Source organism: Melitaea cinxia, chromosome 25 (genome assembly GCF_905220565.1).
Source record: "Melitaea cinxia chromosome 25, ilMelCinx1.1, whole genome shotgun sequence".
Taxonomy (NCBI): domain Eukaryota; kingdom Metazoa; phylum Arthropoda; class Insecta; order Lepidoptera; family Nymphalidae; genus Melitaea; species Melitaea cinxia.
The window spans coordinates 4,831,907-4,845,213 of record NC_059418.1 but is presented as its reverse complement, the minus strand read 5'-3'; the positions used below and the strand labels follow the sequence as shown (position 1 = coordinate 4,845,213).

The following is a 13,307-nucleotide window of genomic DNA, read 5'->3' as shown; positions in this document are numbered from 1 at the left end:
GTATCAGCTACTTATTTATAAATAAAAGTGAACTTAACAAGTAAGTCATAATCATCTGGCACAAGAATGTTATTCTCTAATCCAAAAGCCGGAAGATATAAACCTGGTAAATGTCGAGCATAGCTCATATACCATATTATGCACATAATATGAGAGCAACACCCTATGGTTCTTTTGCCAATGACGCATGTACAATAATAATGAGCGATTGCTTCTCTTCCGGATAGCGATCTGTCTATAACAATATATGTATTCATAATACTGTCTTGCTCTGATGTGCCGGGATTGCATTCGCCCACGAACCATCCACAAATTCATTTCCTGTAACTCTGTCTGGTGTTTATCTGGTATAGCATTACAGAGCTCGATTATGAATGATCCGTTATCGAGGATGTGTTTAGCGTAATAACTTCTCGCTTGCTTCAACTGGTATACTAGCGAATAAAAACAATTCATGCCCACTCATTCTTGGAAAATCTGGAAACTCTGGCATATTATATATGCTGACATTGGGGTGAACTCAGCTCGTCTGCGGTTATAATTATGGCGTTCTACGAGTTCTGCTTATCGATTTGGCATATGCATCCTCTCATTAATAACCTCCAAAATGTTTGCAGCATGTGGATTATATTCAATTAAAACAATTTGAAATGGGTGCTGCAATTCTGAAATAGTCGAACATCTTTCTAAGAGCTCTATTGTTATATATATTTCGCAACAGCCGAAAAATCGATTTTAAACCTCCCGTTGACCACTTCAACCACCCAACGGCGGATAGCTATCAGGCGCGATTTATTTGCCTGATCAGCAGTTAATTGTGTCTCATTGGGACATTTTGTTTCCGGCATGTGTGGTATGTAACCGCAATTCAAAAGATTTTCCATTGCATCCCGAAATCCGCGGTCCAAAATAAATACATCGCCACTCCTATAAAACCCGTAGAATGGACTGTCCTCGTTATTTAAAATTGGAGTGTCTATTTGTAATATTAAAATAACCGCTTTTTACTAAATGCATATGGATATATATACGGTACATAAACCAAATTAACATTTTTTCAACTTTTGTCTGTCTGTCTGTTTGTTCCGGCTAATATCTGAAACGGCTGGACCGATTTTAACGGAACTTTCACTTGCAGATAGTGGATATAGTAAGGAGTAACTTAGGCTACTTTTATTTTAGAAATTTATTTATTTTATCTCTGCGAACTGATCAATAACTTGTTTGTTAAATTTCACGCAGACGAAGTCGCAGGTAGCAGCTTTATACTAAGCAAAATAACCACAACCACATACTAGATGGCGCTGAAAATAAAACATTCGTCAGGTAATAATTATGCCGCTAGATGGCGCTAAATTTCCAGAAGTTTTAAACTATCGCCACTAGATGGCTCTTGTAGAAACAGATTAGCTTGTGGACAGTCAACACTAGATGGCATTAAAGTTTATAGTTTTGAGACAATCGGCACTAGATGGCGATGAAAAGAAAATTACTTATCTTGTGGGCCGGTCATCACTAGATGGCGCTGAAAATTTGATATGCATTAGTGTAATAATTATTTCAATAGATGGCGCTAAGATTTCTGGAGTTTTCGTACAATAGCCACTAGATGGCGTTAAACAGAACCTAGTTTGTAGACGCTTGTCACTAGATGACGCTAAATAGGACCCTGCTTATCTTGTGGTCCACTCACACTAGATGGCGCTGAAATTTTTAACCGACTTCCAAAAAAGAAGGTTCTCAATTCGACTGTATTTTTTTTTTTCATGTATGTTACTTGTTGTTGTTGTTATACGTTGTAGTATACCGCATAACTTTCTACTTGATGTACCGATTTAGATAATTCTTTTTTTTTGAAAAGGAGATATCCCTAATTTAGTACCATGATAAGAAAACCAGGATCTGATGATGGGATCCCAGAGAAATCGAGGGAAACTCTTGAAAATCCGCAATAGCTTTTTACTGGGAGTACCGATTTTGATAATTCTTTTTTTGTTGGAAAGAAGATATCCCTAGTTTAGTATCATGATAAGGAAACCAGGATCTGATGATGGGATCCCAGAGAAATCGAGGGAACTTCTTGAAAATCCGCAATAACTTTTTACTGTCGAAATCGAAAGCTGATGTTTGTCATGTGGTCACATATAAATTTTATTGAGATCTGATCACTACTTTTTGAGTAATCTTTGAGAACGCGTAGTTACTTGACTATTTTTTCGTCGATCTACGTTGTATTACTCGTCGATGTAATTGAAGTCGGTATTTTTCGTTTGCGAGCAAACACAATTATTATACATTTAACAATTTAGAAGCTGTAACAACCGCTCGGTTGTAGTGGTGCGTGTAGTCGCCTAAAACACCGGTTCGCGGGTTCGATTCCCGCTCGAAATGGATATTTGTATTTGTACAAATATTTCTTTCCGGCTTGGATGTCGGTCCCCTTGTGGGTGTCCCCACCGTGCCTCTGAGAGTATGTTTAGCTGTCGGTCCCGTTTATTATTATAAATACCTGCTAGCGATTTTTACTCATATTAGAGAACATATCCGTCAACCCGCAGTGAAGCAGCGCGATGGGTTAATCTCCCATCCTTTTCCTACATGGAGTAAGAGGCCTATGCCGTATGAGTGAGATGTTTCAGGCTGAATTATAATAATCGCAACGAAATATTCAATCGATGGAGTATGAAATACCAAAAACGTTTCATTTGCATTAATTTTTTTATTGCTTCAGTAACATTTCTTTTTTATTGTCCTGACAATAGCGAACAGGTAAAAAAAGAATTAACCAATTTGATGTAGTCGTTTGGAAGTTATGAGCGTACATTTCTGTGATTGATTGTTAATTTTTATACGTAACAGATTTTATAATTATGTAAAAATATTTTATATGGGAATATTTATACGTTTTCGAAATAAACTATTGCAAGAGACTAAATTCTTGATAAACGTTTAAAAAAGTTTAATTTGAGTTTGTCATCATCATCATCACTTCAGCCTATCACTGCTGGACATAGGCCTCCACAAATTCGTGCCAAAAATGGCGTGAACTAGTGTGTTTTGCCCATAGTCACCACTGGGCAGGCGGGTTGGCGACCGCAGGGCTGACTTTGTCGCACCGAAGGCGCTGCTGCTCGTCTTCGGCCTGTGTGTTTGAATTCATAAACATACCAAATGAAAGTAATTGGTACTCAGAATTTGCCAAAAATATCACTTCTGTTTTAAATAAGTTTTTATTTAACAAAATTAGTCAAAAACAAAAAAAAAAACTAATTTTAAAGGCCAATTTCACCGGTTTTCTGATAAACTTTCAAATAGCCTATCGGCCCCTTATTTACGAGATAAAAGAAGCTATTGATTTTACAGTGGAGTTTGATGATAGAAAATGAAATCAGAATCATATCAGTTGGATAAACTTATGTACGATAAAACTATACGAAACTTTATCATCAACCGGTGAAGTTGACTACAAATTACTTAAAGTCTCAAGAACGCTTTGTCGAGCATCGCTCATATGGCCGTGGCCTTATATCAGGTAGGTATAATCGTCAATTGAGACAATGATAGGCGTTTATTTATATTATATATTTATTGGTGTCGTGAGGAGTTGGCCGCCGCGTGGTCTCGGTGCTCCTTCCAGTGCCGTTCGACGAATTTGCGTATGTAGTTATAAGGTTTTGACTCTTGCTCCCCTATTACGTTTTCAACCTGAAATATGACAAAATTATAAGTAGCAGGCTACTTATTTATATGCCATTCGAAGGCGAAAATCTTTTTTAAATTACTTCAAAAACAGGTTCTTAATTCAACTGAATTTATGTGAAATCTTATAACTTTTTACTGGGTATAACGATTTTGTGTTTCTTTTTGTTTAATCGAAAGCTGGTACTTGTTATGGTACAGTATTTAAATTTGATGGGAATCTAACGAGTAATATTTGAATTATCCTAATAATGCGTAATTTATATATTATTTTTTTTGACTACATATATTATACTATACTATAGTATACTTGTTGATGTCAATTGAAATTGTTTTTTTTTTGCGAGTAAACTCAATTTCTTTAGGTCAAGGAGTGAGATATAGAGATGTACCACACAGTTTGAGTTAGAATTAAAACTATAAATACTAGAAATCAAACAAAAAATTGTTATGGATCTTCTACTCATAATAATATCAAGTAAGTTATAGTCAATACCTTATAAGGGGGCGTGATGGTCACTTCGTTATAAACACGAATGCTTTGTCCTGTCCATGAGACGTCATCTATAACTCTGGCGATGGCGAGAAATAGCCGCTGACCTTCCGGATCTAGGCAGGCTGATAGTGCCGACACCTGGCAACAATATAATAATTAATAGAATGCTTTTTCATTGAGATAAGGCACAGGTATCCTGATCAAATTCCGCAGCAGCCCATCTGCGTCCCTCAACCTTACAGAAGATTGCAACTAAATAGTACCATTTTTATTTTTTATTTTTATTTTTTATTTTTGTTCAATTTCAAATCAACTTATATTTAAATACTTTTGTTTTTATAATTTTGTGAAGTGATAATTACTATACTCATCTAGTGCGAATTATTTCGCTTGTGTTTAGCTAGTTTATATTACTATATTAAGTTATTCTCACTTTTCTTTTTACTCACCTTTATATCTCTTACCTGTACCTTGTTACCTTGTTGTAAATTTAATCTTTTTTTTTCTCTTTTGTTTTACTTGAAGGGTACATAAGTATTTCATTATACTCCTTATATTTACAAATTTGTTTACATTAAATATTTGCGACATTGGTGACAACTGACAGCATACTTGTCGATTGACTTTGACACTATGCTTTTTGTACTGACATTGAAATTCCATAGTGTATATCTTTGTAAAGATTTTGTTGTCAATGTCGCTCGTTCGGATACAACTATTGTCAACTAAGAATAGTAACTATAGATTCTCTTAGCTTCTGCCTTAATGTTAATTTTCTGTATTTTTAATTCTGTTTTTTATAACTTAAGACGAACGATCTAATACTTTGTTTACCTGCTTACTTTTCTTGACTTTCTTTTTTCTCTTTTTATTTCTTATTGTATGTCATTATCATGTTGATGTTTTTTTTTTTTTTAATTTTTTTTTTCTTTTGTTATTAATTCTTTGCATAACTTAAAGATATTTCACCGTTTCCACTACAGCCGGCAGGTGTATGGACCACATTATAGACACAGCTTTATACTATTTTATTATATTCTATTTATATATTTATTTTTTTAATTCTATTTTAATTTAATTATTTTTAGTTATTAATACTTATTTATTATATTATAGGCCTGTTATTTATATATTTATATTACTAACATTCTATTTCTAAATCTATGACAAGTGACAATGATGATTCGTTCCATTCTATTTCCTCTTCCTCTTCTGCAATTCGGAGTAATGACTCCAGTTTTTTTAGCATTCCCTCTCTTAGCGAAACTCTTGACTTTCAATTTAAAGATGTTTCAAAAAACTTTAATATCATCCACATTAACGCGCAGAGTATTCCTGCACACTATCCCGATATTCTGTCATCTTTTCAAAATAAAAACATTCATGCGATCTTGGTAAGTGAATCTTGGCTTAAACCCTGTCTGCCATCATCTTCCTATTCCCTTCCAGGGTTCCAATTAATCCGTAACGACCGTGTTGGGCGAACTGGTGGTGGCGTTGCCATCTATCTTCGCTCACACATTTCCTTTAACATCATCAGCAAATCCATTTCTCACGATGGACATGGCCCTGATCACCTCTTCCTTGAACTCCTTTTATTTAGCACAAAGCTCCTTCTAGGTGTCTATTATAACCCATCACTTACTATTGACTATTTTGCATCCTTCGAAAATCTGTTAGAACTATATACTCCTCAATATAGCCATACGGTAGTGATGGGTGACTTTAACACGTGCCTGCTTAAGCAAGACTGCAGAGCTTCACGCTTGCGCTCTCTTGTGAATTCCACAAATTTGTCCATCCTTCCCCTGAATCCTACTCACTCTTATCCTAACTGCTCTCCCTCTCTTCTTGACTTGATCCTTGTCTCTTCATCTGATCACGTTGAAAAGCATGGTCAGTGTCCAGCTGATGCTTTCTCTTACCATGATCTCTTATATCTTTCCTATAAAATTAGGCCCCCAAAGGCAAAGTCAAGAATTTTTCTGCAGCGTAGTTTTGGAGGCATGGACTTGAGCCGTTTACGTGAAGATGCTGCGGGGATTGATTGGGATAGAGTATTTGTCGCGTCTGCGGTGGACGAAAAATTGGCAGCTTTTAATTCTCTCCTGACCCAGCTATTCGATATACACGCTCCTGTTCGACCTGTGCGTATTAAGCATGCTCCTGCTCCCTGGTTAACAGCTGAAATAAGAGCACTGCAGCAGTTAAAAAATAAAGCTAAAGCTCGATATAAATCTAGTCCGAGCCCATCTAATAAGGAGAAGTATAAAACTCATCGAAATCGTTGCAACAAGGCTTGTAGAGATGCACAACGACGCCATATCCACACATCTATATCAGAGGAAGCAGATCCTGGAAAAATCTGGAAATTTCTAAAAACACTTGGAGTTGGCAAAGTCAAACAATACGTGCCTTCAAATTCCTTTGATCTCAATAATCTCAATAAACATTTTACTTCTTCTGTCACTATAGACAGTGCGACTAAAGCCGATACCCTTAGTCATCTCTCTGCCATTGAAACTCCTGACTCTTCGTCAACTTTTACCTTCACACAATTGTCTGAATGTGATGTTAAGAAGAGCATATTAGCTGTTAGTTCTAATGCAGTGGGCTTCGATAACATCAGCCGTAATATGATCATTCCTATAATAGACTCAGTCCTTCCTGTCATAACCCATATTTTCAACGAATCCCTAAGTTCCAATACATTTCCTACTAGCTGGAAAGACGCTCAAATCATTCCCCTACCTAAAAAACCTAATTCCTCTACGTTTTCCGATCTTCGCCCGATAGCCATTCTCCCTTTCCTGTCCAAAGTTTTAGAGCGTCTTGTCCATCAACAGCTAACTTTATTTCTTTCTTCCAATGATCTCCTAAATCCTTATCAGTCCGGTTTCCGTAAAGGTCATAGTACGGCAACGGCCCTTGTGAAAATCACTGACGACATTAGGCGGGCAATGGACGGTCAGAATCTCACCGTGTTGACCTTGCTGGACTTTAGCAATGCGTTTAACGCGGTGGATTTTGATTTACTGCTGGCTGTTTTGTGCTCACTTAACATATCTCCATCAGCAATTGATTGGTTTCATAGTTACTTGTTTGGTCGTCGGCAGCGCGTTCGTGTCCAGGATTCATATTCAGACTGGTCCAACGTTAATGCTGGCGTTCCGCAAGGTGGCGTGTTGTCTCCGCTCTTATTTTCGATCTTCATAAATTCAATAACTCTCCGCATATCTTCTCTCTACCACTTGTATGCTGATGATCTTCAAATTTATTCTCACGCTAAGTTGACAGATTTACCTACGTCAATAAGTAATTTAAATAATGACTTGAAGAACATATATAGATGGAGTAACTCCTACGGATTAAACATAAATCCCTCAAAATGTCAAGTCATTATTATCGGTAGTCCTAAGCTTGTGTGTCGAATAGATTGGTCACTTATACCACCAGTCGTTTATAACAACGCCGTAATCAGTTACAGCGACACAGTCAAAAACCTCGGAATTATCTTCGATAGACATCTTTCTTGGGCACCTCAGCTGAGTGAGATGAGCCGTAAACTATTTGCAGCTATCGGATCACTACGACGACTGCAATATTTCCTCCCTTTGCCTACCAAAATTACATTAGCACAGTCACTCCTTCTACCAATTCTTGACTATGCTGACACTTGCTATCCTGATCTTAAAGAGGAGCAATTAAATAAGCTTGAGCGCCTTCAAAATCTTTGCATACGGTTCATATTTGGTCTTCGCAAATATGACCACGTTTCCGAATTTCGCAGTTGTCTCAAGTGGCTTCCGATTCGCTTTCGCAGGAATACTCACATACTCTCGCTACTATATTGTATACTTTTTCATTCTGATACACCTCTGTACCTTAAGGAGCGTTTCAAGTATCTTTGTAATACACACGAACGCACCCTTAGATCTGAGTCTACTTTGATGCTCGAAACCCCAGCTCACACTACTTCTTTTTACTCCAATTCTTTTTCAGTTAAAGCTGTTCAACTTTGGAACGCTCTACCTCTTCCTATAAAACAAGCCCAATCCCTGTCTTGCTTTAAAAAATACCTCAAGGCGCACTATTTGTCACTTAGTACGTCATAATTGTTTTTATCTCTGCATAACATATTGTAGGAGTATCGCTTCACTTGTATTTTGTATTCTATGCTATTATTCATATTATATGTATTTCGTTTATATGTAGGTATAGTATTTTTATGCGTATGTATATATATGTGTATGTATGTCTGTGTATATATATATATATGTTTGTATGTATGTATCTATGTATGTATGTATGTATTGTGCTGTATATGTATGTGTTTTTATACTCGATAGTTTGATATTGTTCTAGGTGACACTAATTGTCACTTCTCTGTATACACTTCCCCTACCGCTTTTTCACTACGCTGTGTCCTATATGCCCAAAGGTTGTCTGGAAGAGATCGCTACTCTAGCGATAAGACCGCCTTTGTACACTGTTTTATTTTTATTTTATTTTTATTTGTGATATGTTATTGTGTTGATTGTTGTTGTGTACAATAAAGAGTATCTATCTATCTATCTATCTATCTACCAGCTTGCTAGTAATGTTGTGCCACTGTGGTAAGTAAGGTCGAAACTCCTGGGGAGTGTCAAGAGTAGTGTCAGCAACACTTCTTACCATCAGTTGGACTATACAATTATTTGCCGCATTAGTCAAATAAAAAAAAGGAAACTGCTCCATAAGGTTCAAACAAAAATATGTAGAGTAGCCAATATTACCACATACAAACTCACAGACAATCTCACAATCTCTATCTTCTCATATAAATATTAAATGTTTTAGATTTAAGCTGCACACCTAATTACTGTGTAAAATTTTAAACCTGAAAACTAGGTTTTAAAAGTATTTGTTAGGGATGTAACGATACATGAATTTGTCGATACGATACCGATACCGATTATCGAGGAAAATAATCTGCGATACCGATACCGATACCGATATCGATGGCTTAATAATAAATACACCCAGTAAATAAAGAATGATGTACTTTATATGCATAAAACTTAGTTATTTTACATAGAATAAGTAGACACTCCATTCTGTAAAGTGTGGCAAAAATGGAAATTAAAAATAATGAAAAAAAAGGTAAAATATCATATCAACATTTATTTGGGTAACATTGATCAAGGAATCAGATGCTACTTCTATGTTTTAAAGGAGTTTATTTTATTTATCGTACGTAACGTTCTTTTCGCGCGCTTTTCAAACTGTGTATCGGCTGTATTTAAATCGGCGATGCCGATATATCGGCCTGCCGATTATATCGGCCGATATATCGGTATCGGTATCGGTATCGTTACATCCCTAGTATTTGTATATTTGTTTATATATTGATTAGACACGGCGATAAGATAATGCACTAATTAAATTAAGAATACTCTTGAACCATAAAACTAAGAGGACAGAAAATTTTATGTAATTTTAGTAAAAAAAGGTCAATTATGAAATAGACCTTGCAAAGCGTAATGACATACTAATTTAACTTAACTGAGGTAGGGCACAGCAGGAATTTCCTGCTCAAAATATGGAGCAGCCCGACTGGGGCAGTACCTCGACCTTACATCACAGCTAAATAATACTGTTTTCAAGCAGTATTGTGTTCCTGTTGGTGAGTAAGGTGACCAGAGCTCCTGGGGGGATTGGGGATTGGGTCGGCAACGCGCTTGCGATGCTTCTGGTGTTGCAGGTGTCTATAAGCTACGGTAATCGCTTACCATCAGGTGAGCCGTACGCTTGTTTGCCGACCTATTATATACTTTATTGCACTCAAAAAATACATGTAAAAACAACATAAGAATAATATTTATGGCAAAGGTGGACTTATCTCTGAAAGAGATTTCTTCCAGTCAACCCATGGTCATGAGTAAGTGTTTAATATAGCGAGGCAAACAGTGCAAGAGGATTTACTAAGAACAAGAAAAAAAAACGTGAAAAAAGAAAACATAATAAATTTGATAAATCTATACATATATATTCAAATGTATATATATATATATATATATATATATATATATATATATATACATATATATATATATACATACATATATATATATATATATACATACATATATATATATATATATATATATACATACATATACACCATACCTAGTGACATAAAAAAAAAAAAAATTTCTTTAATTTAACTTGCTAATGTTTTTGAATGTACAAAATACCCTTAAGCTGTTATTACATCCATTTATACAATGAGAGTGGTAAATATGTGTACGATCTGCCTGATGGTAAGTGGCTACCAAAGATTATGGATGCTTGTGAGACCAGGATCATCACAAGCACTCTGCCGATACTAACCCCCACATTTCATCAAATATTTTCTATGTACAGACATACATTACAGTTTTACTACAGGTTCTTCAGAGCTTTCAGCACTAAAGTAAGCTTACGAGCAGAGCAACACTAAAATCAGCCTTTATGTAAACTATTCTTATAATACTTATTGTATTCATTATGTGGAAATTTGTGATGATACAAATGTTGCTAGAATGAATTTATGTTTCTCTGCTGTAAGCTTAAGATCTAGAATAAAGTTATTATTTTGAGTTCACTAGAATTGCCGTGTGCGCTCATAACCAATGGTTGTATTCAAAAAAACATGCAAAATGTCATAACAAAATGTCTCCTCGTACGCATAGGCCAATCTAGTCAAAGAGAGACAGATGTGGTGCAATCGTACAATGAGCGTAATGCGACAATAAGTCATCCTTTTTAGTGCATGCAGCCGACGTGCATTGATTTATTTTTTAGACATTGACACGTCAAAAAAGAAGTAGCCAATGTGTTTTTCTGGATCTAAGGCTATCTCCCTATTTATTTAAATTACAATCAAAGTAGGAGTTACATGAAAGTGTTACAAACATTTATCCATCCTCACAAACTTTCATATCCACAATATTAGGATATCGTTAATGACATTGAAAGTTTAAAAACTACTATCGCAAAATATATGATACTTTTTATCCCGAAATCTCAATAAGATCTGATTTTAAACGATAAACGGGAAGGTGCAGGTAGACAAAAATATTGCAAAGACCTTATTTTGTTTACCATATTCATAATTATGTCTTTATATTGATAATAACTGCTCTAAAACATTGACTGTCGATTAATTTGCAGGGGCATATTTATTGTTCTGCTCCAGTCACAGATAGATGTTTTAAATAATATATAGCATAGTATTAGAGATATTAACAAATAAAGCAAATAGGATTCTTGAGCAACAGCACTAACTCGATGTGTTTAGTGTTTATGAGTGAAGAAGACTGTACTTTGGTGATACCAGTCGCTCTGTTTCAACATGTTTTATTACAGTATTTAATGTCAGTGTATTGTAGCTGTATTTTAAACAAAAGAAGAATGGTTGAAGGATACTCACAAGCCTTTTTTTATTTTCAATTGCGTTTCTTACTCTCGTGTTCAACCTGTGGAGATTTATAGACCGAGGTGGCTCCGGCACGGCGGTCACTTCTTTCTTGATTTGGACGTCGCTTACCAGGGACAAGTTGACGATGTTAACGTCGTGGCGCTTAGGATTACCACTTGACGATGGACATTTCAAAATTAACATTTTAGTTTGTGGGTCAAAAGCTAGTACTTCTCCCTCGATATCCTCGTTATAACATGTCCGTGTCGCGACAATGCTGCCGATAGTGAAACAGTCAGATACGACTGTGGACATTTTTTTAAGTTAATGTAATGTTTTGTTTGATAATTAGCGCGATTTTATTGTTTTGCTATACGATGGTCAGCCATGAAATATTTGATAGTAAATGTGTTCACAGATTATGTCATTATTCATTATTGGCGGTCGCGTTTTGTTTTTCGTTTTATATTAAAAATTTCTTATTAGAAAATTTATAATGGAAAATTCTTATTATTTTTATACAATCAAATAGTATTTATATAAAAATAAAATAATAAGGTTGCACCCATAGTGTAAAATATTTCAAATAATTATGTTTGTATCATTTTTTTTTAAATTAGGGATTCAATTAAATATAAAATAAAATGGTAGGAAAGTCAAAACTGTACATTGAATATATTTTTTAAAGAATACTTGGGGTGTGATCTACAATCGATACCGAAGCCAAAAATATAGTTTTTAGAATTTTTGTCTGTTTGTCTGTTTGTCTGTATGTCTGTATGTATGTCCGGGATAAACTCAAAAAGTAATGCATGGATTTACTTCAAATTTAGCACGAATATTATTAAGAAGTCGGGTCAACATATAAGCTACAAATTATCACGCCATCACCTACGGGGAACGAGCAGTGAACCTTTATTTCTTCAACGCATTCTGTAACAACGTGTAATCTAACGACGCAATATTTGAATGTTGTTATTATGTTAGTAACCATGCTATAAGCTAGCTTCATACAATAAATAAAGACATTCTGTAGTATATTTAGTATCAGCATTGCATCCGTGCGAAGCCGGGGCGGGTCGCTAGTTAAATATAATAAAGGTTTACTTTTAGAGAAAAATTACTTAAAACCACCATATACCTCTCTTTTTGTCTAACTTGTTTTGAAAAAGTGTTCCTAATTCCTAATATTCTTTTAACAAAATGTAATGAACAATTAAATCGGTAATTTCTAGTAATTAGTGCTGCCACCGTTTCGAAAAATTCGGAACAAATAAGCAAAATACTTGAGAGCCCAACTAGAGCAATAATTTATATTCTATATTCTTAGATAACATTTATTATCACAGTGAGTAAGAAATAAGGTTCGTCTTTCAAAACATGAATGAAGCATCCGTAGCACAAACTGCTACATTGCTGTTGCGTTTAAAGTCATGGGTTCGATAATCGACTTAAATATTTTATTGTGTGTACTAAAAGTTTGACTTAGTATAGACAGGTTTGTGTTGTATTGTCTGTTTCTGGAACACCAGTAAATGGTTTTCATCATGTTGTTAGCCGTTAAGTATAAAGCAATTTAAAAAAGATTAAAATAAAATCTTTATTGTTTCCTATCAAAATATTTTCCATTTATTTTCAATATTTTTTCATTATTTATTAATTTTTTTGTTT

The 13,307-nt window shown here is 35.0% G+C and overlaps 1 protein-coding gene across 1 annotated transcript; it reads right to left on the bottom strand.

The window, feature by feature from the left end:
- Window positions 1-3,214: 3,214 nt before the first annotated feature.
- LOC123665916 (protein LSM12 homolog) lies at window positions 3,215-12,066 on the bottom strand. Its single transcript, XM_045600142.1, has 3 exons — window positions 11,649-12,066; window positions 4,196-4,333; window positions 3,215-3,705 (listed from the first exon to the last, which is right to left on the bottom strand). The coding sequence occupies exons 1-3, from the start codon at window positions 11,949-11,951 to the stop codon at window positions 3,586-3,588; spliced, it is 561 nt and encodes a 186-aa protein (XP_045456098.1). The 5' UTR covers window positions 11,952-12,066; the 3' UTR covers window positions 3,215-3,585.
- Between the last annotated feature and the right edge of the window lie 1,241 nt (window positions 12,067-13,307).

Bases quoted from the DNA above. Each gene is read 5' to 3' on its own strand.
- LOC123665916 (XM_045600142.1), bottom strand. From the start codon at position 11,951: ATGTCCACAGTCGTATCTGACTGTTTCACTATCGGCAGCATTGTCGCG. The intron at 4,334-11,648 runs GTGAGTATCCTT...TATTGTTGCCAG, and splicing joins TTGAAAATAAAAAAAGGCTT to GTGTCGGCACTATCAGCCTG. The intron at 3,706-4,195 runs GTATTGACTATA...GTCATATTTCAG, and splicing joins CCATCACGCCCCCTTATAAG to GTTGAAAACGTAATAGGGGA.